Genomic DNA, 25661 nt, shown 5'->3' with positions numbered 1-25661 from the left:
CACACACACAGAGTGAAGGAACACATGAAATGAAATATAAATAGTGCAATTTTCTTTATAGTGAATGCAATGACATTTCCCAACACCACTGTTTAATCAGGAATAATTCCAGTCTTTAGAGAAAAAAAAAAAACAGCCAGGGTAAGTATGCAGACAACCCAAAATAATTTTATAATATAATCTGAGTACATATGATCTTAATGCCCAAAATAGGCATTATTTTTGTCTCCTTTATAAGAATAAAGTGGTATAGGACAAAGGAGTTATGATCCTGGAACACAGGGGCTGCAGGACAACTGCATGCAGAAATTACAACCCCTCTGAAAAACTGAACTTTCCCATAACCCCATAAACAGTCCAACATTGGTGAATTTGTTTTTTTCTTTTTTTGGAAAGTACCAAATGTAACAATCAAAAATAAACAAGCAATTGCACCTGTTATTAGATGTAACTTTACATGTCATTTTTACAGCTTGTTTCGTCAGTTCAGTTTTGATAATCTAGTGTGCAACATCACTTCATGTGTTTTACTTACAATAGACAGCTCTTCAGTAAGGATTAGTTTACCTATACAATAACATCTCATCTTGCACACACCCTGACCAGAAAAAAAACAGTCATTCCAAAAAACCAAGTCCTGTACAGAATTTCAAACATTGCTTAAGGCTTTTTTGCATACAAATTACTTTAGTCCATGTTAGACAAACATAACTGAGACATTTTTTTTTTTACAGTTTGGAAATGAAGGATGATATGATTACCTTACAAACACTGCATTTTAACAAGAAGCAATCAAAAAATATGTGAGCTTAACTGTACATGACTTCTAACTTTACGAACAGGAGTGAGTTTCATTACAAACCAATGATGTTAATCAATTTTAGCAAAACAATAGATGGGCAACATTCCAAGTAAACAGGCACAAATAAATGGAAGAACAGGTTGTAGTTTCTGTCATCAAAAACACTTTTTAGAATTAGGATTTCATCATTAAGCAGCATCAATGCAACTGATTTTACAAGGAGGACTTATTGGAATCTAGAGAAGAAAACCGCTAATTTGTGAGGGAACCAATGGAATAAAACTAAAGATGGAGGATCCGTATAAGGAAATTGTTCATTTTAAATATTCTAATTTAAGAAATTTTAATAAATAAACATGGCAAATACATAACAAATTTAACCCACAAAATAAAAACAAAAGAATAAAGCTATGGTATAGAAAGTATTACTCTGCAAAAGCACTTGTGTGCTAGTGGGAGAATTGCCAAATGTTGGCAGCAATTTCTAAGAGAAAGGGAGTAAGGGGCTCAAAAGTGCCTGTGTGGATAATACTCTCCCATTCCCTCCGAAAAAGGTTGTGTAGTTATGATTGCTGCTGTTCTGATTCATTATTATTTTCAACAACGCGTTTTACAGCGCTTGGTGAGTTGGAGATATTGTTTTGGAATCCCAGTTGAGCCAGTCCCTCTTCTGTGTATGTCAACGAGTTCATTGATTCATGTACAGTCACTGTGTGCTCCTCCATCTGCCTCTGGAGGCTGTCCATCTCCTCCCTGAGAGCACGAAGAAAAAGGCTTTTTAAATGTGAAGACAGTATTTATACCACATGTACTTTTCACAGTTTGTCGTGTTAAAATGCAATGTTTATGGTTGTACCAGAATTTTATGTGGCAGAGAAAAAAAACAACATAAAGTAGAGCCACAGTTGTGAAGCGGTGAAAAAACAAAGAAAAATGGAAAAGTATGGTTAGCCCCCTGAGTCAATACATTGGAGTATGACCTTTGGCTGAAGTCTTTTGGGATATGTATCAATCACTTTTGCACATAGAGATTAAAATATTTACCCATTTTCCTTTGCAAAATAGCTCAAGGTCAGTCAGATTGGATGGAGAACCCTTCTGAACATCAATTTTCAAGAGCTGTCACAGATTCTCAGTAACATTTAGGTCTGGATTTTGACTGGGTCATTCTACCACATTAATATGCTTTGAACTGACTCTAGGGTTGTTGTCCTGGAAGGTGAACCACCTCCCAAGTCTTTTGCAGCTTCTAACAGGTGTTGCAAACTGTATTTGGTTCAATCCATCCTTCCCCGTCCCTGCTAAAGAAAAACTTCCGCAGAGCCTGATTCTGCCCCTATCATGTTGTGGCATGCATAACAAATAGTTGTCCTTCAACAATCTTCTCCCACCTGAGCTGTGGATTTCTACAGCTCATCCAGAGTTACCATGGCCCTGTTTCTCTGAATAATGCTCTCCTCGTCTGGCCTGTCAGTTTAGGTGGACATCCGTGTCTGGTATAAATGCAAACCTACCAAAACGTTTTCTATATACAGATGATGGATGGCACAGTGCTCAATGAAATGTCCAGAGCAATGGATAAAGTTTTATTACCTAGCCCTGCTTTAATCTTTAACACGACCTTATCCCTGAACTGTTAGCTGTGTTCCTTGGTCTTCATGATGCTGTTTGTTCACTAACGTTCTTCAACAAACCGCTGAGGGCTTCACAGAGCAGCTGGATTTATTTGGAGACTGAGTTACACAGAGCTGAATTATATTTACTAATTAAGTAATAAATGATGGCTGCACTGGATTTTATTTATGGGTATCAGAGTAAAAATGCACACCACACTTTGCAGATTTCTATTCTTGACATTTTTAAATTATTATTTGTCTTCACAATGATGTTCTGCTTTGTGATGGTCTAACATAAAATCCCCAAAAAATGGCACAAAAGTTTGCGGTAGTAATGTTCTGTAATGTGGAAGGGTTTAAGGGATATAAATACTACTAAAGTATGATGACCACATTTAATTAAATCTTTTAGACACAAGAATTAGCTTACTTGAGTTGTCGTAGACAGTTGTGCAGGTTGTTCAGAGGTTCCTTGCTTACAGACGTTGACGGCTTCAGTAATTCATCAAGTAGTGAGGCAGGCACTGGGCAGTCTGGGATTTTAACCGGGGTTACTGGGTTTGATGGGTTCCCTTCACTCTTCAACTCCATGCGCTGCTGCTCCAACAACATCATTAAAAGGGACATGCTTAGCTACGCAGCACACAATTCTTAAACAGCATTACATAAAAAACAGCCAACGGTGCTTTACCTTCCTGAGACGACTCTGTTTGAGCTCCTGTTTGAGCTGCTGGTTCTGCAGTAGGACGGTCTTCATACTGTTCCGCAGCTCACCCACCTTGGCCTGAAGCATGAACTTGTCCTTTCTGGTGCTGCTCAGCTCTCCCTGCACGGTGTCCAGCTCCACCTTGATGTTCTGAAACAGACAGGTTCACTTTAGTTTTAAACTACATTACAAAAACAAAAGGTGGCAGTAGTGGCACAATGTCATGTTTGTCCTCCTGTCAAATTAAGAGATAGCTTTGTTCAAAGTGATGCCATGCACAGTAAAATTAGATAAACATTAGTTAAGCTGGAAACTATCCTATAAGGTTTTGTGTGTATATGTAATAAAGTGAAATCTTGCCTGCAGTGCAATCTGTAAATTGTCCAGCTCTCTGTGGTGGCCCTGTTCCATCATCTCTAGCTGCTGCTTCTGTGCTTCAATCTCCCTCTGTCTCTGCTCCACCTCCCACTTCAGGTCCTCAACCTGAATCAGCAGAATATGTTAGACATCCATGCAACTCAGAGACATTTGATCTGCATGGATGAGAGAAAAACTGAAAGGTTGTACAACCAAACTTTGGTGTCAAGCACAATTCTGTAAGCTACAAGAAAAGAACTGGCCAAGCTTAGCGTTACCTAAAAACAAAGGAAGGAATTATTTGCTTTTCTTTGATTTTATATTTTAGGTGTGGGTGGGGTGTTATACCTCTTGGTTGGTGAGGGGCTGCTTAGCTAGCTCCTCATCAAGTTGTTTTCGTAAGATCTGGAGCTGAGAATCAGCCTCAGCTAGCTCCTGCTGGAACCTGGAAACATCCTGAGCATGCTGGTCATCCTGAGCCCTGCAGAGAGTGTGATGCATTCAACAATAAACCTGAAGCAAACTGTGCAGCACCTGTGCATTATCAAACACAACCATGTATTAAAAACACAATTTTTTTATTAATTGCAATCTTCAGTCACAGCAAGGTGCACCTACTGTAACTTCTGGGCTTCGCTCTGCAGAGCTTTAACCAGGTCCTCTTTGGCCTGCAAGTCCTTCTTGATCTCTGACAGCTCAAGCATGGCTGCCCTGTAGTGCCGTCTATTGTGGGCTGCCTCTGCCTTTGCTGCTGCCACCTAAAGGACACATCACATAATTACAACCCAAAAAGACCAAAGGTTTACACAATCTCCTAATTCTAATGAGGAATTAAAAAATGTGATGTGACACAGATGTAACATATAAAAAATCAAAAAAAATCTACTTTTTTATTTTCTAGAGGGTCCTTATGGGGCTAGAAGATAAAAAAAAAAAAAATTCTGGATTTTCTGGAGTAGTCAAGCAAAAGTGTCTGAAGTTGTGTCATTCTTCATGTACATAAAATCCTCGTGTGTAGATCTTGGTGCCTTTCTGAGATATTTTATATTTGGTGTGGGCTAACACATTAACAGACATGCAGTAGCAGTGAGTTCTTTGGTTTCTTCAGATGTTTAGATAAATCCAATGGATTAGATTAACTGAACGTTAATTGCAAAATCATATGTTGAGACAAAATTTAATTACTTTACAAGAAACAACATTTTTTGAAAAAGCCAAGATCTTTTCTTAACTGTCACACCCTAAGAGGTCTAATTTTTCCAAAAGTTTGTCCGACTTAAATGATAAATTTGGAAAAACCAGAGGTGTTAAACTAAATTATTGGCCTATGATCCAAAAGTTGAACTCCTTTCATGGAAGCATATCAACACGACTCCACCATAGTGGATTGAATTCTTTAGGAGCCTAATCACCGTTTACCCCAAAATCTGCTGCGCTGATATTTTTAAATGCTTCAATTCACACTTCATCCTGATATTCATCATACCTGTTCCTTTAAGTCCTTCACTTTGGTTTTCTCTTTCTCCAAAGCTAACTGTAAAGTTGCAACCATCTGCTTCATTTGTTGGTCCTCCTCTTCTTTCCTCTTAAGAACAGCTTGGACCTAAAGAAACGGGTAAAACAAGGCTCCTTCAGAACAATCAATGTAGCCAACTTCTCACCTGCATTTTCTATACTGAGATGAGATTTTTCACCTGCAAGTTTAGCTGGACAAGATCTGCCTCCCTCTTTGCTAAGGCAGACTCCAAAATGTTAGCATGGTCCCGCAGTGCATTATGGGACTGTGATAAACCAGCAAGTTTCCCTTTCTCATGTTCCAGCTCAAGTGCCAACTTCTTGTTGGCATCTTCTAACTTCCGGATCCGCTTCTTGAAACAGCGTGACTCCTGGAGCTGTGAGGACAACCCGTAACATGAAATCATACATGCTCATACATGGATCATTAAATACAAAAAAACTGTTTTAGTGCAAAACCCTGAGGTGATATTGATTATCGTTATTTCACCTCATCCTCAAGCTCCAGGACCTTCTCCTGATAATCCTCCAGCTCTGTGGAGGTGAGAGTGATCACTTCCTGCAACTCCTTTTCTAACATGGTCTTGCTCTTGGTCACAGCCTGCAGCTCAGCTTGTAGAGCCTCAATCTTTTCCTGAAGAAAAGATAAAACTGTATGTTGTATTAACAGTTTAATCAGTTAATCATATTTTTGGGCTGGAAGAATTAGTAAGGGTTGAAGTTTCAGCTTGAAAAAACAAATAAAAACACATTTACCTACACTAGGATCCCCTGTTTACAGAATTATTTTGTGGTGAGACACAAATACCATTTTTATACCCAATGTCTGGCTGAATGCTGAAGCAGCTGATTTATTTAAGAATTGTAAAGATCTATGAACTCTGGACATTACCTGTAAGGCATGGTTGTTTCCACCATCTGATACCTGGGCCCTGAGTTTGACCAGCTCTGCCTCTGTTGTCTCCTTGTCAGTCAGAGCCTCTTGGAGCCTTCTGCTCAAAATACCAACAGCATTCTCGTAGGCTTTGTGTTTGGCTTTCATCTCCTTCTGAGCGCTGGTCAGGTCTGTTCCCAGCCTCTTCATGCGCACCTTCTGCTCTGAGATGGCCCTGTTTCAGTGCACACAAGAAATGAACCAGGCTGCTTTGCCAGCAGAAAATATGGCCACTGCTGGTGGGCAGACTATGCTTCTTCAATACTAGATTTATAAATGCTAATAACCTGATTAAGATGTTGATGTAAATGTACAACTCATATGAGAGGATCAGACATTGTATAAGAACCATCTTGTATTTGTGTTTATAAATAAAACTCTACATGGATCATTTCTTTGGGAATGTTTCAAACTCATGAAATCTCTAAGCAGCAAATGACTCACTTTTTGGCTTCAGCCTCCATTTGCTCCACCTGTTTTCTCAGGCTCTCATTCTCTTGAGTCACAGTGGCTAGCTGGCTCTGATCGAACTGTAGAGACTGAGTAATGAGGGAAACACAACATTCTCCTTTACAACAAAATACCCCTAATAAATTGCATATTTGCTAAAAACAAAACTGGATAAATGACAGTACCTGAATTTGGGTTTCAAGCTGATCCCTTTCAATCTGAATGGCTTGCAGATGGGCTTCCATGTTGTTCATCTGCTCTTGGACTCTTGCTACCTCCTTCTGTAACCGGGCCTGCTCCAGTTCTGCCTGCTGCTTCTCACCCTGGATGCTCAGCAGCTCCTGCTTCAGGTCCTTCACTTCAGCCAACAGATGCTTTTTGGTGGATTTGAGCTCACTAATGAGCTGGTCCTTAGAGCTGGCATCCCGGCGGTACGCTTCCACCATCACCTGTGAATCAAACAACATTTAAGTCTGATTAAAGGTTTAAACAGAACTAAGCTCAGGAGTTTTTTTCTTTCTTTAAGAGATGTCACAAGTCTTGCTTATATTTGCACTGACCAGGAAACGCCACAGGCCTTATAATTAAATGGCACTGTTTGAATCCTACTGCATCATCCGTGAATTTAGGTCAGATGCGGTTGAAACCGGATGTTAACATAACATTGTGTAAAAAGTAATATAACCTTATTTTCCTCCTCGTCTCAAATTAAACTTTTTAAACCAAATTTTATATACTTAAATCGTCTCCACATCGGGAGTCCTGCTCTCAGCTGCACTTACCAGTGGAACCGAAGTCTTTGTGTGAACAAACCTGGCTAATAAAGCTGATTCCGATTAACTCAAGGCTAAACTCTTCCTGTTTCACGATTACCAACATTATTTCTATTTGCTATATGCCAAAATAATGAGATTTAAAAAAAAAAAAAATCAGAAATGTACATATATTTCTTAATATTTGATAGCAATGCCCTTTTAGCTATAGTATTGGGGAGAAATGTTTTACGTATCCTTCCACGATCTTTCTACAACAGTATAGTAGAAAACTGACCCCTTCCTACAGACAGAACTCGTGCAACTGAATCAGGGTTTATTGTCTCCTTGCTCACAAACACATTTTTAGATCTGCCCACAAAGTTTCTACCGAACTAAGATGACGGCTTTCTGATAACCACCGCAAAAACATTGGCTTTGTTGTCCTTAACCAACTTTGTAACCAGATTAGCAGCATGCTTAGGTTCACTGTCCATTTGGAAGACCCATTTATAGTCGAGATGTTGCTTTCATTGTCCCATATACATCTCAGCAAATAGAAGATGTGTTCTGAAGAGGCTCGTTTGTTAGATTTCTATAATATTCTAATTTATTGAGATGCACTTGTACTGTTGGGATGGTGTTGTTAGGCCCTCTACTTCTTGAGAATGTAACAATGTTCTATATGACCAAACTTTTCAGTTCTAGTTTCATCAGACCACAGAATTTGTCCAAAATTTAAGCTCTTTGTCCGCAGGCTTTTTATTTGTTTATTTTTTTGAAATACTGGCTTATAGTGTTTATAGGACATCTTTCACTGTATTTAATGACCCCCTCTTACCAGGTTCAGCCAGCGTCTTCGTGAGGTCTTCTGGTGTTCAGCTAGCGTTGGTATATTTTATACCAAAATACGCCCGTCTCTAGGACACAGAACCTGTCTCCTTCCTGAACAGTATGATGGCTGCAAAGCTATTAAGAAATTGAATAAACCTGCATCCAGTCTAAGCAGTAACAACGGGTACATATAAATGGATAAAGCATAACAAATAAGAAAATACATTTAATTTCTCTAAAACGATTAGAATGAAGTTGACGCCTTTTTAATCCCTTTGTACCAGTTGTTCCTATTAAGTAGTGAGTAAATGCGTGATAATGTCAGAACAGGAAGTAGTTTTATTTGAAAGCCCTGGAAGCCTCTTTGTGATCACGTTTCTGCTGTTTAACCATAAGAGAACAAGATGTTGGAGTAAGCTATGTTTATTTTGTAATAAAAAAAAAAACTGAATTCATCTGATAAAGACTGTCATTCATTTGTGTGATCATCATTATGAAGATGCAGTTAATATAATCTCTACAGGTTAACAGCTCAAAGTCTGTGAAGCTTGCCGGCTAATTTAACGCACCTGTTCTCTGATGAAAAGTGTATCTGAGTATCCAACTGACTTTCAGGCCTGATCACATGAGAAACTCTGGTTACAAGACTTTAATCCATGTTTTAGACTCGACAATCCATGTCTATTTTAGAACAGTCAAACTATTACAGAAAAACAAAAAAAGCTAAATTGTTCTCTTCGTGCAGAACCTTTAAAATCCAAAGTCATTTATTTTGCTTTACAAATGTTACTGTGGATAAAATTACTCCTGTGGGCTGTGAGATTAATGTTTAGAGATAAAGCAATAAAAACAAACTAATTCTGCTTTGCGGAAGTAATACAAATAGGTAAGATGCAGCTTTTTTCTTTTCAGCACAAAGCACATATGACAACATGATGCTGGCTACCATGCAGATTGTTAGGCAGCATTTTCATAAAAACCTTTATCGTCAGTGGCAAACTAACTTGATAAACACGGGTGCTGATGCTTCTACAAAAGCACCAACTTTTAAAGATGCAGTACATTGAACTTTTTTGTTGTTCTGTCAATCAGTTCCACCCTCTCTGTGACAGCTTGTCAGAGCAATAAAGCAACTTATTGCTCCATTTAGTGAGGCATGTCAACTAGCACTAAAGGCATTCGTCAGAGAATCTGACTGCCGTTTGGCTCTACAATACATCCTCCCACAATACCATCAGCATTAGCCAGCAGGGTGATTTATGAGAAATGTCTCTAAATGTAAGACACATTTGAGAGACTTTGTTAAAATCTTCAGAGGAAGAAAGGAGAATCTACGCACTCACGAATAAAGCAGGAAGATGCATTTACCTTTTGTTGCTGGAACTGCTCCTTTAATTTCTGGGCTTGTTTCTTCAGGGAATTATTTTCTTGTTGCAGAGTTTCAATCTACAGAATTTTGAAACATTTGTGAATTGATAACTCCCATGAAAGTGTTGAAAATGTGATCAATCAATCCACGCCATCTTTTACCTGATTGCCTTTGATTTGAACTTCTTGTCTGAGCTGGTCCAGTATATCCGAAGCCACCAGAACGTCCTCTCCCAGCCGCTCGGCTCCCTCATCTAGTTGGCTCTTGTCAGCCCGGGCTGCCTGCAGTGCAACCTCCAGGACAATTTTTTCATTCTGGAGAAACTGGATGGTGTCCTCCTTAGCAGTGCTCTCAGTCTGCAGCTCAGCCAACTGGGCCTCCAGTTCCTGGTACCTGGCTTCCAGCTGGTTGATGGACTGCTCTTTGGTTTGTAGGTTCTCCTGAGTTATTGTCAGCTGGCGCATCAACTCCAGATGTTCTTTCTGAAGTGACTGTAGCTGCAAGTCCTTTTGGGAAAGTGTCAACTTTACCTAACACAGAAATGAAAGATGTAGTTTAGAGGAGGGTACAATGTTTGCAGCCCATATCAGGAGAACACAGGTTTCTCTTCAGTTTGCAATGACTACCTGCTCAAGCTCTCTTTCCAGGCTTGTGGCTGTGTTAGCAAGTTTTATCAAGTGCTCTCGCTCTTCCTCAAACTCCTCCAGTTTGTGCTGCAGATCATCTTCCACCATGGTTTTTGCATCTTGAATCTGCTTGTAGGCTGCCTCCTGGGTCATCATGTCTGCCTGCATCACACACCAACGATTCAAACAGAGCTCAAAATGCATGAGAGAAGTGTTTCAAAACTCAGCAGTTTTCCCAATTAGCTTTCATTTGCTTTTACAAGGGATGATAAGACGATATACCTCAATGCTTTGCAGCTGTACAGCAATACGCTCTTTTTCTTTAATGGAACGGTGTTGGGTCTCAGTCAGTTGATGGGAAAGTGTCACATTTTCCAGCTTCAAGTGCTCCATCACACCAAACTGAGTCATCTGGCCAGCCTTTGAAAGACAGAAAGATGTTAAAGGGAACCGCCCTCTGGAATGTCTTGACAATGTGTTCCATGTTCAATGCCACACTGCTGGATCTTACCTGCATGTTCGCCATTTCACTTTGCAGTCGCACTCTTGCCTCCTGGGCCACTGCTAGCTGCTGCTGGTACCACTGTCTGACCTGCTGGAGGGAGTCGATCTCAGCCTGTGAAGTCTTCAGTCGGCTCTGTAGGGTGTTGCGCTCCAGCTGGACCTGCTGAAGCTGACTCTGAAGGCCTCCCATCTGCTGACGCAAGTCGTGAACTGCAGAAAAATAATGACATTTAAAAACACGGGCAAGGTATCCTAAACATGTTTCTCTCTAAAGGTCTCCATTAATCACCTGTGCTGTCCCTTGAAGTCATAGTGTTTTGCAGCTCCTCCACCTTCACCATCAGCCTTTTATATTGGTCTTCAGAAACTTTCAGGTCATTGCTGAGAGAAGTCAAACTGGCATTCTTGCTCTCCAAGCTGCCCTGGAGCTCCACCATGGCCTTCTCTAGCTGGCTGCAGTTTTGTCGCAGCGTTCCAACTTCTGTGGTGAGAGCACTTTGCTTCTCCTGGCTGAGTTTTGCCTCTTGTTTGTTAGCTTGCAGCTGAGCATTGACAGTTGCAAGCTGGGCCTGAAGCTCAGTCTTCTCTTTGAGAGCCTAGAGGTGAGAGTATGTAATTAGAGCATTTAAGCAAAGTCTTCCTGGAGTTTCCAGTATAACAATACTTTATGGGTGACAGGCTTCAGGTAAATACTGGTAATATCTACATATTTGGCTCTTGGCTTGTGATGTGGCCCCATTTTATAAATAGTGGGTGTACTGGGATGACAAGTGGAAAATGTATTGTCTACTACTGCATTAAGACAGAAGAAGTTACTTTTTACTGTGAACCGTGTCTCATTTGTTCTCTACCCTCTATCCAGAGAAATCGTCTGGACAGTGGCCAGTTGGAAACCAATGTGGGACCTTTTTCTGGTCCATTAAACCCACAATTACTAAGCACTACCAACTCGTCCTGACCACAGCACTGGGGCTGGATGACCTGCTGTGTTTGGCATCAGTGAGCCGTTTTAAACAAAGTCAGACGAAGCACAGAGCTTTATATATCTGTGACATGTAGAGACATCAGTAGTTCATTCAGGTTGTGAGAAAATGGGAGAGTGCAAGACTTTCATCAGATAACAGGAAGGCTGAAAAAAACACCAAAGTTGATTTGTTTTATCCCTTTGAGCTTTCAACTTCAGTCTTGTAGAAAAGGCTCGATTTGGAAACACTGGCAGCCTTTTTGAAATTTCAACACTGATTAAGTAAGTAAACTTTATTTCTATAGCGCTTTTCACAAACACAGAGTCACAAAGTGTTTCACAGTAATCAAAACATACAATATAAAACATTAAAATGGAACAATACAAAAGTGGCAACATTGGGTCAGTTAAGACTGGAATGTTTGTTTAAACAAATACGTTTTAAAAGAGCTTTTTGAACACATCAACTGTGTCCAGAGAGCTCAGCTCGAGAGAAAATTCATTCCAGAGTCAAGGAGCAGTAGCTATATAAGAACGGTCACCCCTTGTTTTAAAGAAGGTTTGTGGAACCATTAACAGGTTCTGTCCGGATGACAGACTACGAGTCGAGCTGTAAGGCTTAATTAGGTTACGAATGTAGGCAGGAGCCTGTCCATGTAGGGCTTGAAAAGTTAGAAATAAAATGTTAAACGGAGTACGATACGTAACAGGAAGCCAATGGAGAGATTTTAACCCAGGTGTGATGTGAGCCCTCCTATTGGTTCTGGTGTAAAGTCTTGCAGCTGAGTTTTGAACTAACTGCAGATGAGCCAGCTCTTTCTTGTTAAGACAAGTAAAGAGACTGTTGGATTAGTCCAACCACGAGGACACAAATGCATGAGTTATCATTTTAAACTCTTCTCTGGACACCACGGATCCTAACTTGGTGATTTTATGCAGATAAAGAGGCAGTTCTTAACCAGCTGGTTAGCATGGTGATCCAGTGACATGGCCTCATCAAAGATAACCCCAAGATTCCTCAGTATGTTTTTAGCAGAGAGGCTCAGATCACCTAAGTCCTGTTTAATGGAAGGGATAGCACTATCAGGGGCTATGATGAGAGTTTTCTCTGAGTGCAGCTGTAGACTATTATTGCCCACCCACTGCTTCACCTGTGTCAGGCAGTTGATTAGGGAGGTTCTCTTGTGAGCCTCTGACACCTTGAACGAACCGTACAACTGGAGGTCATCAGCAAATAAATGTATGAGACCTCGCTGAACTGTTGGATTATCTGACCGAGAAGAAGAACATATAAAAAACAGGAGGGGTCCAAAGACAGAACTTTGAGGCACGCCACACAGCATTTTGCCAGGCTCTGACATGATGTGGTTAGCTGACACACTGAAGCTCCTGTCAGCCAAATATGACGTGAACCACTGAAGTACTGGGCCCAACATGCCAATCAGATTCCACAACCTGTTTATAAGAATCCGGTGGTCAACCGTGTAGGAGGCCGAAGACAGGTCTAGTGGGACCAACACTGTAGACCTCCTCGAGTCAGCAGCTGTCATGATGTCGTTTGACACTTTAAATAAGCCGTTTCTGTAGAATGGTGTTTGCAATATCCGGACTGAAACTTTTCATTAAGGTAAGGATTTTCATCATCCATGGGATACAAGTGGAATCTATAGTTTTAGTGAAACTAGATACAGTAACAGTGCTAATTACTAATATAACACACTAAAGTTTTAACGACGTGTAACTGTTTTAAGGCAGAAACCCAATAGTAATACCACAATGGTTGTGTTACCATGGAAAGAGGGTGTGCTTGCGTTTTCTCACAGCTATTGAGAAAAACAGACAACACTGAGTTAAAATGGATAAAACAGCCAATAATGTGTTGGGCCCATCTGTATTTTCCTGACCTCTTGTTTTATCGGTTTATTCCAAGAGTTTGCCATAACTGGGGCTGAAAGTCTCAATTATTCTTATTTTATGTAGAACGTTTTCTGTGCGACGTTTAATAGCCTCCAGATTATTTTGTTCAGAACGGGTGATTAAACAGTTAAATATTTTGTGTAAGAAGAAGAACAAAATGAGATTAATGCCCTGTTTATATTACCTGACCGGCCTCAGATGACAAGGATTCCAGCTGCCCTTCAAGCCTCATTTTTTCTTTTAGCACCTGGAGCATTTCATCGTGACCCATCACTGAACTCTCCAGAGAAACACTGAATCAAATAAAAATATTTTTGCAGATGCAACAGAGTTAGTAAAAGAAAATGTTAACCTAGAAATAAAGCGCAATGACTAATAAAATATAGTATTAAGTTGATGTCATTATGTTTCTTCACAAATATAAAATACCTGCTGGAGAAACTGTCCCTCCGGCTGCGAGGCTCTGCAGTCCCATTCCTTTCCTGCTCCATCTCCAGCAGATGCTGCTCATCACTTGCTGCCTGTAGCACCTCCTGTAGGGATGGGAACTGACCCATTGCCTCAGGAGCAATCTCCCTCCCCTCCACTGTGTACGGCCCTTGTTGCCTTTCCACTGCAGCAGAGAGCATACCGTAGGTTCCCCTTGTGGACACGCTGCTGTAGGTGGAGCTGTCACTATCATTGCCATCATTCCCTGCCTTCGCTCCTGCTTCACTGCCATCGATTTCTGACAAATTATCATTAAGCTGAAGAGAAGTACTAGCCTTTGTGTCCGTCTCACAGGTGCTGCTCTCTGACATCGTGCTGACTTCAGACAGTGTAGACACGGAGCTAATGGAGGACCGAAGGGAGCCCTGGCTGACATCTGCTGTGGTCATGTCCCCACCAGTGCCAGCACCACCTCCTCCCTCTCCACCTCCACCATCACTCTCAGTAGACCTGTAGTCCGCTAAGGAATGAATTTTATTGGGGCGCGGTGATCTGGATTTCTTCTCCTTGGAAGGGGGAATTCCCAGGCTACCCAGTTTGGGGCCACGTGGAACGGTGGTCCTGAGGAAAGAATACTCCTTGGTCATGGCAACTGTGTTAGCCCGTGGAAGTGCCTCAGGATGGAGCATTAGTTCAGGATCTAGAGTACTGAAAGGCCTGCTTTTAGAAGTGGTACGGTGAGCCTGGAAAATAGAATCAGAAAAACTATACATTTTTGCAATTTATCAAATGGACGGCTACATTGTAGATACAAACTCTTGGACTGACAGAGTCCAACGTGAGAACATTTTTACAGTTCCCTAATTAAGTAATTTACAGTCCCTTACAAAAGTATTCACAACCCCCAAGTCACAGCCCCAAACATCTATGTATTTTATTGGGACCTTATGTAATAGAACAAAATGACATTGTGCACAACTGTCATAAGGAACAAAATTAAACCAAATCCAAAAAGCGTGGCCTACATATGTATATATTTACCCCCCTTTACTCTGATATCCTAAAGGAAATTCACTGCAACCAATTGTCCTGCTGTGAGTAATTTATTGCCAGCATTAATGTAGCTGCTCTATGAAGGCCTAAGAGGATTCTAGAACAACCTGAGTGAACAAACAGCATGATTTAGAACAAGGAACACAGCAGACAGGTCAGGGATAAGGTTGCGAAGCAGATTTAAGTAGGGTTAAAAAAATAAAACAATATCCTTAACTTTAAACATCAAACAGAGCTCTCAATCAATCTTCTGAAAATGAGTAAGACTGGAAACATGTCTGTCCATCTTAACTGACAGGCTGGGAAAGGAGAGCACTAATCAGAGAAACAGTGGCGGGGTCATTGTAGCCCTGGAGGAGTGGTGGCCTAGTGGTTAGAACAAGAGGTTTGCATTCTGGAGGTGACACAAGGGGCCAGGTTCCAATCCCACAGATTGCCACTCTGGGTCCCTGAGCAAGACCCTTAGCCCCAGAATGCTCCCCGGGCGCTACACAATGGCAGCCCACTGCTCCCTATAAGGGATGGGTTAAATGTTCTGTAATGTACATGTGCAATGACCAACAAAGATGATTATTATTAAAAAAAGCTGCTGAAGTGGGAGCTTCACACAGCTCAAGTGGGAAAATCTGACCAACAATCTACAGGTCCTTCTCAAAATATTAGCATATTGTGATAAAGTTCATTATTGTCCATAATGTCATGATGAAAATTTAACATTCATATATTTTAGATTCATTGCACACTAACTGAAATATTTCAGGTCTTTAATTGTCTTAATACGGATGATTTTGGCATACAGCTCATGAAAACCCAAAATTCCCATCTCACAAAATTAGCATATTTCATCCGACCAATAAAAGAAGTGTTTTTAATACAAAAAACGTCAACCTTCAAATAATCATGTACAGTTATGCACTCAATACTTGGTCGGGAATCCTTTGGCAGAAATGACTGCTTCAATGCGGCGTGGCATGGAGACAATCAGCCTGTGGCACTGCTGAGGTCTTATGGAGGCCCAGGATGCTTCGATAGCGGCCTTTAGCTCATCCAGAGTGTTGGGTCTTGAGTCTCTCAACGTTCTCTTCACAATATCCCACAGATTCTCTATGGGGTTCAGGTCAGGAGAGTTGGCAGGCCAATTGAGCACAGTGATACCATGGTCAGTAAACCATTTACCAGTGGTTTTGGCACTGTGAGCAGGTGCCAGGTCGTGCTGAAAAATCAAATCTTCATCTCCATAAAGCTTTTCAGCAGATGGAAGCATGAAGTGCTCCAAAATCTCCCGATAGCTAGCTGCATTGACCCTGCCCTTGATAAAACACAGTGGACCAACACCAGCAGCTGACACGGCACCCCAGACCATCACTGACTGTGGGTACTTGACACTGGACTTCTGGCATTTTGGCATTTCCTTCTCCCCAGTCTTCCTCCAGACTCTGGCACCTTGATTTCTGAATGACATGCAGAATTTGCTTTCATCCAAAAAAAGTACTTTGGACCACTGAGCAACAGTCCAGTGCTGCTTCTCTGTAGCCCAGGTCAGGCGCTTCTGCCGCTGTTTCTGGTTCAAAAGTGGCTTGACCTGGGGAATGCGGCACCTGTAGCCCATTTCCTGCACACGCCTGTGCACGGTGGCTCTGGATGTTTCTACTCCAGACTCAGTCCACTGCTTCCGCAGGTCCCCCAAGGTCTGGAATCGGCCCTTCTCCACAATCTTCCTCAGGGTTCGGTCACCTCTTCTCGTTGTGCAGCGTTTTCTGCCGCACTTTTTCCTTCCCACAGACTTCCCACTGAGGTGCCTTGATACAGCACTCTGGGAACAGCCTATTCGTTCAGAAATTTCTTTCTGTGTCTTACCCTCTTGCTTGAGGGTGTCAATAGTGGCCTTCTGGACAGCAGTCAGGTCGGCAGTCTTACCCATGATTGGGGTTTTGAGTGATGAACCAGGCTGGGAGTTTTAAAGGCCTCAGGAATCTTTTGCAGGTGTTTAGAGTTAACTTGTTGATTCAGATGATTAGGTTCATAGCTCGTTTAGAGACCCTTTTAATGATATGCTAATTTTGTGAGATAGGAATTTTGGGTTTTCATGAGCTGTATGCCAAAATCATCCGTATTAAGACAATAAAAGACCTGAAATATTTCAGTTAGTGTGCAATGAATCTAAAATATATGAATGTTAAATTTTCATCATGACATTATGGAAAATAATGAACTTTATAACAATATGCTAATTTTTTGAGAAGGACCTGTACATGATTATTTGAAGGTTGACGTTTTTTGTATTAAAAACACTTATCTTTTATTGGTTGGATGAAATATGCTAATATTTTGAGAAGGACCTGTATTTGTGGCCACATATAAAGGCCACAAATAATGCCTAGAAGACAACCATGATCATCTTGTTTGCAGTTTGACACAGCCATGTAGGAGACCATCCCAAACCCTGAACATCTCATGGAGTACTGTTCAAGCCATCTTCTAAAGATGGAAAGAGTACCTTACAACTACGAACCTACCAGGACGTGATCAATCACCTCAACTGACAGGAAGGGCAAGGAGAGCATTAATCAGAGAAGAACCAAACAGGCTACGGAGGAGCTGTGGAGATCTACAGGTCAGATGGGATAACCTGTTAAACAAGCTGGTGGGAAGCTGGGAGGAGCTAAACACAGGGCAGTCCTCGCAGAAAACCTGTCAGAGGCTGCAAAAGACTGGAGACTGGAGTGAAGGTTCTCCTTCCAACAAGACGACCCTAAACATACAGCCATAGCTACAATTGGATGGTCTAGATCAGAGCACATTTATTAATTAGAATGTCCATGTAACAAAAAATCTGTGGTAAGACAATTGTTCACAAATAATCTCCATCCCATCTGGCAGAACCTGAGCCAGCAAAACAGAATGGTAAATGGCCTGCACTTGTATAGCACTACATTGTAGCCACAGCTACCCTGGGGCAGACTGAAAGACGTGGGGCAGCCATTCAATCAGCACCAAAGGGCCCTCTGACTATCACCAGCAGGCAAGGCGGGCGAAGTGTCTTGCCCAAGGGCACAGCTACTGAGACGTACGGAGCTGGAGTTCAAACCAGCAAGTCACCGGTTACAGGACAAACTCCAACCTCACTAATGGGGACTGAATACATATGTAAGCCACACATTTCAGATTTTTATTTATATCTGTAAACCAGGAATCATTTTCCTTCCACTTCACAAAAACACACCATTGATCCAAACATAATATGAAAAACCTTTGCGTTTGGAATGTGAAAAAAGGTGCGAATGTTTAAAAGGGGTTTAAATATTTTTAACACACTGCATGTATCATTTGTGTGAAAATAATCTCAGGCTACAAGCACAACAATTCTATTTATATGAATGCTCTGAGTGAGCATGAATCGTTTTAAAAGCAAACTTGAATTCTTCTAAAATCACATAAAAACACCAGAAACGAAAGCTCTCCAAAGCAGAGACAGCATACACCCACCCTCTCCTTTTGTCTCTGAACCCTATACTGTTTGAGTTGCTCTTCCAGACGCCGACGAGCTTCCATACGAATCTTTTCCTCATTTTCCATCTCTAGCGACGGCTTCTGGTTGGCTGTAGTGAGAGAAAGTAAGCCAAACTGAAGACGGTTCTTCACAGTGACATTTACAACAAAACTAGTGTAATCACAACAAAGTTGATAAATTCCAAGGAAGCTGTTCCTGTTCATTCTGTTGGTGCATGCTGATGGACAAAGCTTCTTGGAATTGTGCTCCGAAATGCCAGTTTGAAAACAAAGTATTTAAAGAAGAGCAACACAACATCCCCATGGAATAGTAAAGACACGTCCAGGGTTCCAACACATTCCCATTACAATATCCCAGACATGACAAGATGCACATTTTTTGCATGCAACTACAAATACTGTATGTAATGCTAAACTGAATGTACAGAACAAGTAACAGCATTTCTGGAAGTTCACTCTTTTCTGCATTTCCCATGAGATGATCATCTTAAAGCCTTTCTCTAAACATGATCATATTTATTTTGTAAAACTGTTTCCAATTAGCATAAAACAGAAAAAGCTTCTGAAACTTTAGGACTGCACCGACTTGTGACTGACCAGACTGTCCTAAAAGTTAGAAACGATCTGCACATTTTTAGACACGTTTGGTTCATTATGTTTTCTGTGATGTTAACTAAAACTATGACTATGCTTTTATATAAAATATAAAAAGCTCATTTAAATAAGCTAATATGAAGAGTAAAATCTGAAAACATTTTTCTAGAGATGCACAACATCTTGAATTGCAGTTTTCATTGCAATTTCAATATATGCAATATTACAATTGCAAAAGATATTAGTAATAAATATAGTAATATAATAATACAGTGCAGTCCTGCGATTTTTCCATCCTCATTGAGACCTGGAGAAAGCTAAAAGAAAGACAGTGTAGGAACTCTGCATGTAACACATTCAGTAGAATCATGCTGTTATTTTCCAGTGGAAGTTACAATGTGGAGGCAAACTAAATAACCAACATTTTCATGCTTGCAAATATCACATATAATAGCAAACAGCAACATCACCAAAGAAATGTTAACATAACACAGGGATTAGTTCCAAAACAGTCACTGTCCCACACAATGCTCCAAATGTAGCACCCACACCATATACTGATCAAGCAGCCAACGTCGGATTTGAAATGTAGAAAGATGATAGACTTATGGAACTAAAAGAGTCCAAATTAATCCGTCTACCAGCTGTAATCAAAATAAGATTAAAACCCAAAGCATTCAAGAATGAAATGGGATTAAAAAAACAGATTAGGGCAAGCAGGTGGGGGGCATTCACACCATATATATATATTTTTGCTTACACAGTTCAGTCTCCTGCATAGGCATACTGAGTTTGAGCGACTGCAAAGCATCACCCTTGTGAACCATGACCTCTGCACTAGACCCCTCAGCCTTCTCTACCATCGTGGGTGGATAAGCAGCCACACCTGGGGATGACTCCTGGGAGCTGCTGCTCGGTGGAGGAGATCCGTTTGCGAGGGTGCCTCCTGCAGCACCAAAGCCATCTGTTGGGCCGTTTCCATTTGGCATCACATCTGAAGTGCGAGGACCTAAATAGACAAAAAGAAAATGTCTAAAGTCAGCATTCGTGCTGTTGTAAGCAATAGGTTTAAGACCACTGGCAGTCCCTCTAAACATCTGCTGTTACCAGTTGTGTTGTGACATTGCACTTTGGAAACAAATACCCGCTGTCTGGTAAACAATCCTTTCTTTACTAAGCTCTGTCCTGTTTATTATACTCTCCAGAGAAATCCCCCACATCTCATCACTTGCACTCTTATTGCCTGTAGCTTCTAGCTGTGACATCTTACACAACTCTTCCCTCACAGATTCTTTCAAAATATGTCATGGCAGACATTTCTCTGGAGCCTGGGAGGTGTCCTCAAGCCTTGCAGATAATATTTGAACACTTGTATGAATTTCATACTGATGAACACCTCTCAGATTTTACTCTGATCTGAGCCACTTTTCTGTGGGCTCTTACATCTGTCTGTGAAAATCCTGCAAGGTGAACTTTCCTCTACGGAAGTTGAAACTTAGCCATTGGCTCCCATGACCCAACTATAGTGACTGTGATTGTCCTGATAAACTGGCCAAACAACTCCGTCAAGCAACAATGTCGGCAACACTCCAGCAACACTTAGTTTCCAAATCCTTCTTGCAGATGCATTTACTTTTATACAACTGTATATGAATCCATTTGCTCCGTCGGGCAGTAAACGATTACATCAACGCTGCAGCACGCATGATGCAGGATGTTTTTCTTCCTAGGCTGAAGAGGTTTGCACAATAAGTAAAATGAATAACGTCTCTCACCAGTTGAAGTGGCCATAGCGCAGAGGGACAGAAAAGACACGTATTTCATCTGTCAAATACGTTCCGTCACCTCTTTCACAAACTGTTAGGATTTTTGAAGGATTTCTGCTCTTTCTGCTAAACAGCAGACAATCAAAATTGCTCAAACCTACAAAGCATTTTTACAGCACATAAGTAAGAGCATTTTTAATGTTACTATACACTCACTGGCCACTTTATTAAGTACACCTGTCCAACTGCTCGTTAACGCAAATTTCTAATCAGCCAATCACATGGCAGCAACTCAATGCATTTAGGCATGTAGACATGGTCAAGACGATCTGCGGCAGTTCAAACCGAGCATCAGAAAGGGGAAGAAAGGTGATTTAAGTGACTTTGAACGTAGCATGGTTGTTGGTGCCAGACGGGCTGCTCTAGAAGATTGGAAAAACGTTGTCTGGTCTGATGAGTCTTGATTTCTGCTGCGACATTCTGATGGTTGGGTCAGAATTTGGTGTCAACAACATGAAAGCATGGATCCATCCTGCCTTGTATCAACGGTTCAGGCTGGTGGTGTAATGGTATGGGGGATATTTTCTTGGCAAGACATTTTTATTTAAGTAGCTAAGCTTCTATTAATTTAAGCTTCTGTTCATTTAAAGGGTAAATGTAGGAATGCAAAGTCACCATCAACTGTGCACTTGTTAACATTTCATTCAACATGTGGACACCACTGTCATCCAGGAAGGAAAATGGTACATTTTATGATCGCTATATTGCTGGGTGCAATATTAATATCGCTTAGGACGATTGGATTGCATAGACCAATGGCCATTGTAGTCCAAGTGTCAAGAGTTCAACATGTGAATGACAATAAAATATTCAGGCTGCTGGATGGAGCCTCACCGCAGTGAATGCCCTCATGACCCAGATTACAGCACCCAAGGTGCTGAAGGTCTGATAGAGTGCTAGAAATACACAAAATAAAAAGGGAGGAAGGGAACAAACTTGGGATTTATGTGGACTATATACATATCAAAAGCTTCTTATTCCCCACTGGTGAGATTGATGGATGCCCACTTGAACCATGTGCCTGATTTATGTTAGTGCTAAAAGGAAAGCATTGTTTTAAATGATTAAAAACAGCCAAAAAATCTGCAGAAAATGATAAATACCAGGATGTATTAACCAGCAGGAAGTCCTACATTGTTTTTTTATTGCACGTTTAGGTTGCTAGTGATCAACTGTCTCATAAACCCAACCTCTCTGATGACCTGTATGTGATCTTGTCCTGTTGGCAAATGCTGTGCTCTGCATTTAAAAAGGAAAACTCGTCCTACAGTGCCTCGTTATTAAAAGTCAATCACCCCTCATGTTCACAGATTTTAAGCTGAGAGGTTCCTTAAATGTAAATGCTGTTGATATTAAAAACACAAAAATCAAAACAGAGGCCGCAGGGAACTTTTTTTTTTCTCCTAAAGCTTGCTTTGTGCAGAACATAAATATAGCTGCCCCCTTTATGATGACTAATGAGACTTCTGTTTAGCATCTTAGTTCAAAGGGCTGTGTAACACAGAGCAGTAAAAGCTTAGTTTTTGTAATAAGGAAACGAGCAGCAATATACCAAAAGAAAATGACATTTGCAGAACAAAGTGCAGAGGTAAAACCAAACAAGGCAAACCTGATACTCTGCATGAATGAGGAGGAGGCTCAAAGGAGTTTAGATTTAGCGGTACATTATCCGTCATGACCAGTGACCTCCTTTATGTCACAGGCAGGCAGTGTAGGTTGGCGGGGGAGCTACATTTGCACATTCCATTCATTCAAAGCCACACAATTTGAATAACATATTAAAAACCATATCTCATCCAATCAGAACAGCACCAGCACTTACCATTTAGAATTTCATTTGTTTTCAGGATGTTTTCTAGCCCTTTTTGTAATGTCGTGTTACATTCCACCGTGAAGTCTTCCTCTTCCTTGCATCTTACAACGTGGACTTCTTGACTGGCCTCCATCTCAACAACCTCTGATTGGCCACTATCCACTTCCACTGAGAAGAGGAACAGTCACAGCACTGCAGGTCTTTTATTGCAAAGTAGGTCTTGTTTAAACCATCTTCTGGTGATGGACACTACCCAGGAACATGTCTGTGGCGAGGAGCAGTTTAATCTTAGGTTATCGAGGAGAGAAAATGATGATAATTAATAAACCAGTCATCTGGCAGCTTCTCACAGTCACCGCCTGTTTTATGTAACAGCACAGCCTACTTCAAACATAAGCTAGAATCCAGCACTAAAACAAGCTGCCACAACAGTTAAGTAGATTGTGTACCCTTGAAATAAGCTTAAATTGTACATAGGGCTGCCTCGACTAGTCGATAGAATCAATGACGTCAACAATCGTTTAACACTTAAGTTTCCAACATTTTTAAACAAGCACAAAGCTTTTCCTCTAAACGCTGCAGGTGTTGCGAACCACAGCAACGCAACCAAACGCATGTTGAGCATCTGATGAGATGACACCCTGTGGCTACTGATAAGCGGCCGGTGAAGACAAAGTCAACTTTAAGCAGCTGAATGAAGTCTGTCAGCCAAATTTTCCGTTGTGAAGGAGCAGCCTAGACAAAACCACGTAAATCATAAGGGCTCCGTATTTAATCTGCTCAAAAGGGTAAAATAGTTAAATGACAGGCTTCATCCTTTCGGAAAATCTACTCCAGTGTTCACCAAAACGACAAGACATCGCAAATATACAGTAAATGCAAAAAAATCTCGAGTTCAGCGAATACGAGCAGTGTCATTTTGTTAGTTACTGTGCAAATATGTTACTTTTATCTTAGAACTCAGGAGATCGAAATCATAGGCTAGACAACAGTATGATCCAAAACATCCTCTGTGTTCCATGTTATTACTGTAGACTATCAATCACTTTGATGACCTTTGACTTGGATTTACCTATTGTAGAGCAACGGTATGCAGCACGGTTCAAACCCATACCTGATAAACTGACTATAGATGTTTCATCGACATTAGTGTGCTTGATTGTTTAGGTTGACAAACATTAGCGAGAAGGAAATGACAGACCAGGCTGTATGTGGCTAAAGCTAGTTAGCATGCTAACAAAACAGCTTGGTTTGTATTCAAAGGGAAGCTAAAGGTGCTAAGTTGCTAGCTAAAATAAACGGCGGCGCTTGAAATGTGTTTTCTGGAATATTTTAGGCAAATAAACGAATTTCCCAACGTCATGTAAGTATATTACCACGCCCAAGTGCAAATGATAAGATGACAAATTCCCTAAATGACAATAAAAACTCACCCTTTCGGTCAGCTTCGCCTTTTACTACGTGGCTGTTTAGTTTCCGTTCCTTTACGCGTCCGACAAGAAACAATCAGCGACTGTGCAAAATGGAAAAAAACTGATTGCCTCTTACAGCCTTTAAATAGGAAAGGATAAATACATTATTCGGATGTTATCCTTCATATACAAATGGTTTTGGTATATTAATTACACGAATCATAACATGGCGAGGACATAATTTATGGTGTATTGTCTGTGGTAGAATGCATAGATTTACAGGCAGGTAGAGTCTAACAATGGGTCAGCGCGTCCTCCATGATGCGTGTAGCAGGTTCGCTTTATTAATCGGCACAACTATGTTTGGAAACTGGCTAAAATAGGAAGAGCGTTTAAAAGTTATCACATAACTTCATTTAATACAGCTAGAAACCACCAATCAGGCTCGAAATCTGGGTGTAGTGATGGACTCATACCTGAACCTTCAGAGGCACATAAAGACAGTAACAAGGTCGGCCTTCTATCACCTAAAGAACATCTCCAGGATTAAAGGACTAATGTCTCAGCAAGACCTTGAAAAACTAATTCATGCATTCATCTTTAGTAGAATTGATTACTGCAACGGTGTCTTCACCTGTCTGCCTAAAAAGTCGATCAGACAGCTGCAGTTGATCCAGAACGCTGCTGCCCGCGTCCTCCCTAGAACTAAGAAAGTGGAGCACATCAGCCCGGTTCTAAAGTCCCTACACTGGTTCCCTGTAGCTCAGAGAATAGACTTTAAAATACTTCTGTTAGTCTATAAATCACTGAATGGCTTAGCACCAAAATACATTACAGACCTGTTGTCAGTGTATCAACCACCCAGACCTCTCAGGTCTTCTGGCTCAAATCTACTCTGCATAACCAGAACCAGAACCAAACATGGAGAAGCAGCTTTTAGTTCTTATGCTCCACTAATCTGGAATAAACTCCCAGAAAACTGTAAAAGCGCCAAAACCCTAAGTTGCTTTAAATCAAGATAAAAAACGTATTTGTTTAGAGTGGCCGTTGAATGTGCTATCTTAACATTATTAGTTAAGTTTTCAGTCCAATTTTCTTTTCGTTTTCTTATCCATTATTCTATTCTCTTTATTTTCTTTAATTACCTCTGTTGTTTGATTTTCTGTATCATTGTAATGTTTTTCTTTGTGTATAGCACCTTGAGTGCCTTGTTGCTGAAAAGCGATATATAAATAAACTTGACTATATATATAGATATAGATATAGATATATATTGAAATCATTACCAGAGAGGCAGGAAAGAAAAATTCATTTCAATGGATCAAAGAAGAGCCTATGTCTAGGATAATCAAAGAATGTCTACAGTTAACTCTAAGTAATGTAACACTAAAACGACAAAAGATGACGTGAAGCCACACTATTGTCAAGAAGCCCCAGGAAAGCCACCTTGTTAAGAAAATAAAAAAAGGCATGGTCTGAATTGCCAAAGAACACACTGAAGAGAAATGGAGAAACATTTTGTGGTCAGATGCAAGATTGTGCTTTTTGAATCATGGAACCACAAAACCCTTATTCCAAGTCCCATTTCAAGCATGGTGGCTCAGGCTTTACGCAATGGGGGTTCTCAAACAATGCAATGGGTTGTTTTTATTGCATATCAGGCATATTGTCTCAGTGT

General features: G+C 40.8%; 1 protein-coding gene across 7 annotated transcripts; it reads right to left on the bottom strand.

Annotated features, from left to right (window-relative positions):
- Nucleotides 1-30: 30 nt before the first annotated feature.
- Nucleotides 31-24652, bottom strand: golga3 (golgin A3). Of its 7 annotated transcripts, none has more exons than XM_047381258.1 (24): nt 24618-24652; nt 22581-22836; nt 19693-19941; nt 18315-18427; nt 13776-14518; nt 13531-13639; nt 10755-11061; nt 10473-10675; nt 10244-10381; nt 9962-10123; nt 9497-9865; nt 9335-9412; nt 6566-6829; nt 6375-6469; nt 5889-6105; nt 5487-5630; nt 5176-5373; nt 4968-5084; nt 4100-4239; nt 3830-3962; nt 3485-3607; nt 3110-3274; nt 2849-3015; nt 31-1555 (listed from the first exon to the last, which is right to left on the bottom strand). In XM_047381258.1, exons 2-24 carry the CDS (start codon nt 22702-22704, stop codon nt 1366-1368), a joined length of 4548 nt encoding a protein of 1515 aa, XP_047237214.1. In that variant the 5' UTR covers nt 22705-22836; nt 24618-24652; the 3' UTR covers nt 31-1365. The 7 variants fall into 7 exon arrangements, with proteins under 7 accessions (XP_047237214.1, XP_047237212.1, XP_047237216.1 ...); XM_047381256.1 differs by lacking the exon at nt 24618-24652 and adding an exon at nt 24005-24151 and having other exon boundaries at nt 22581-22858; XM_047381260.1 differs by lacking the exon at nt 24618-24652 and adding an exon at nt 24005-24151 and having other exon boundaries at nt 19819-19941; nt 22581-22858.
- Between the last annotated feature and the right edge of the window lie 1009 nt (nt 24653-25661).

This window comes from Girardinichthys multiradiatus, chromosome 12 (assembly GCF_021462225.1).
Source record: "Girardinichthys multiradiatus isolate DD_20200921_A chromosome 12, DD_fGirMul_XY1, whole genome shotgun sequence".
In the NCBI taxonomy this organism is placed as follows: domain Eukaryota; kingdom Metazoa; phylum Chordata; class Actinopteri; order Cyprinodontiformes; family Goodeidae; genus Girardinichthys; species Girardinichthys multiradiatus.
Note: the sequence above shows the minus strand (reverse complement) of the source record. Positions and strands in the feature narration are given on the sequence as shown.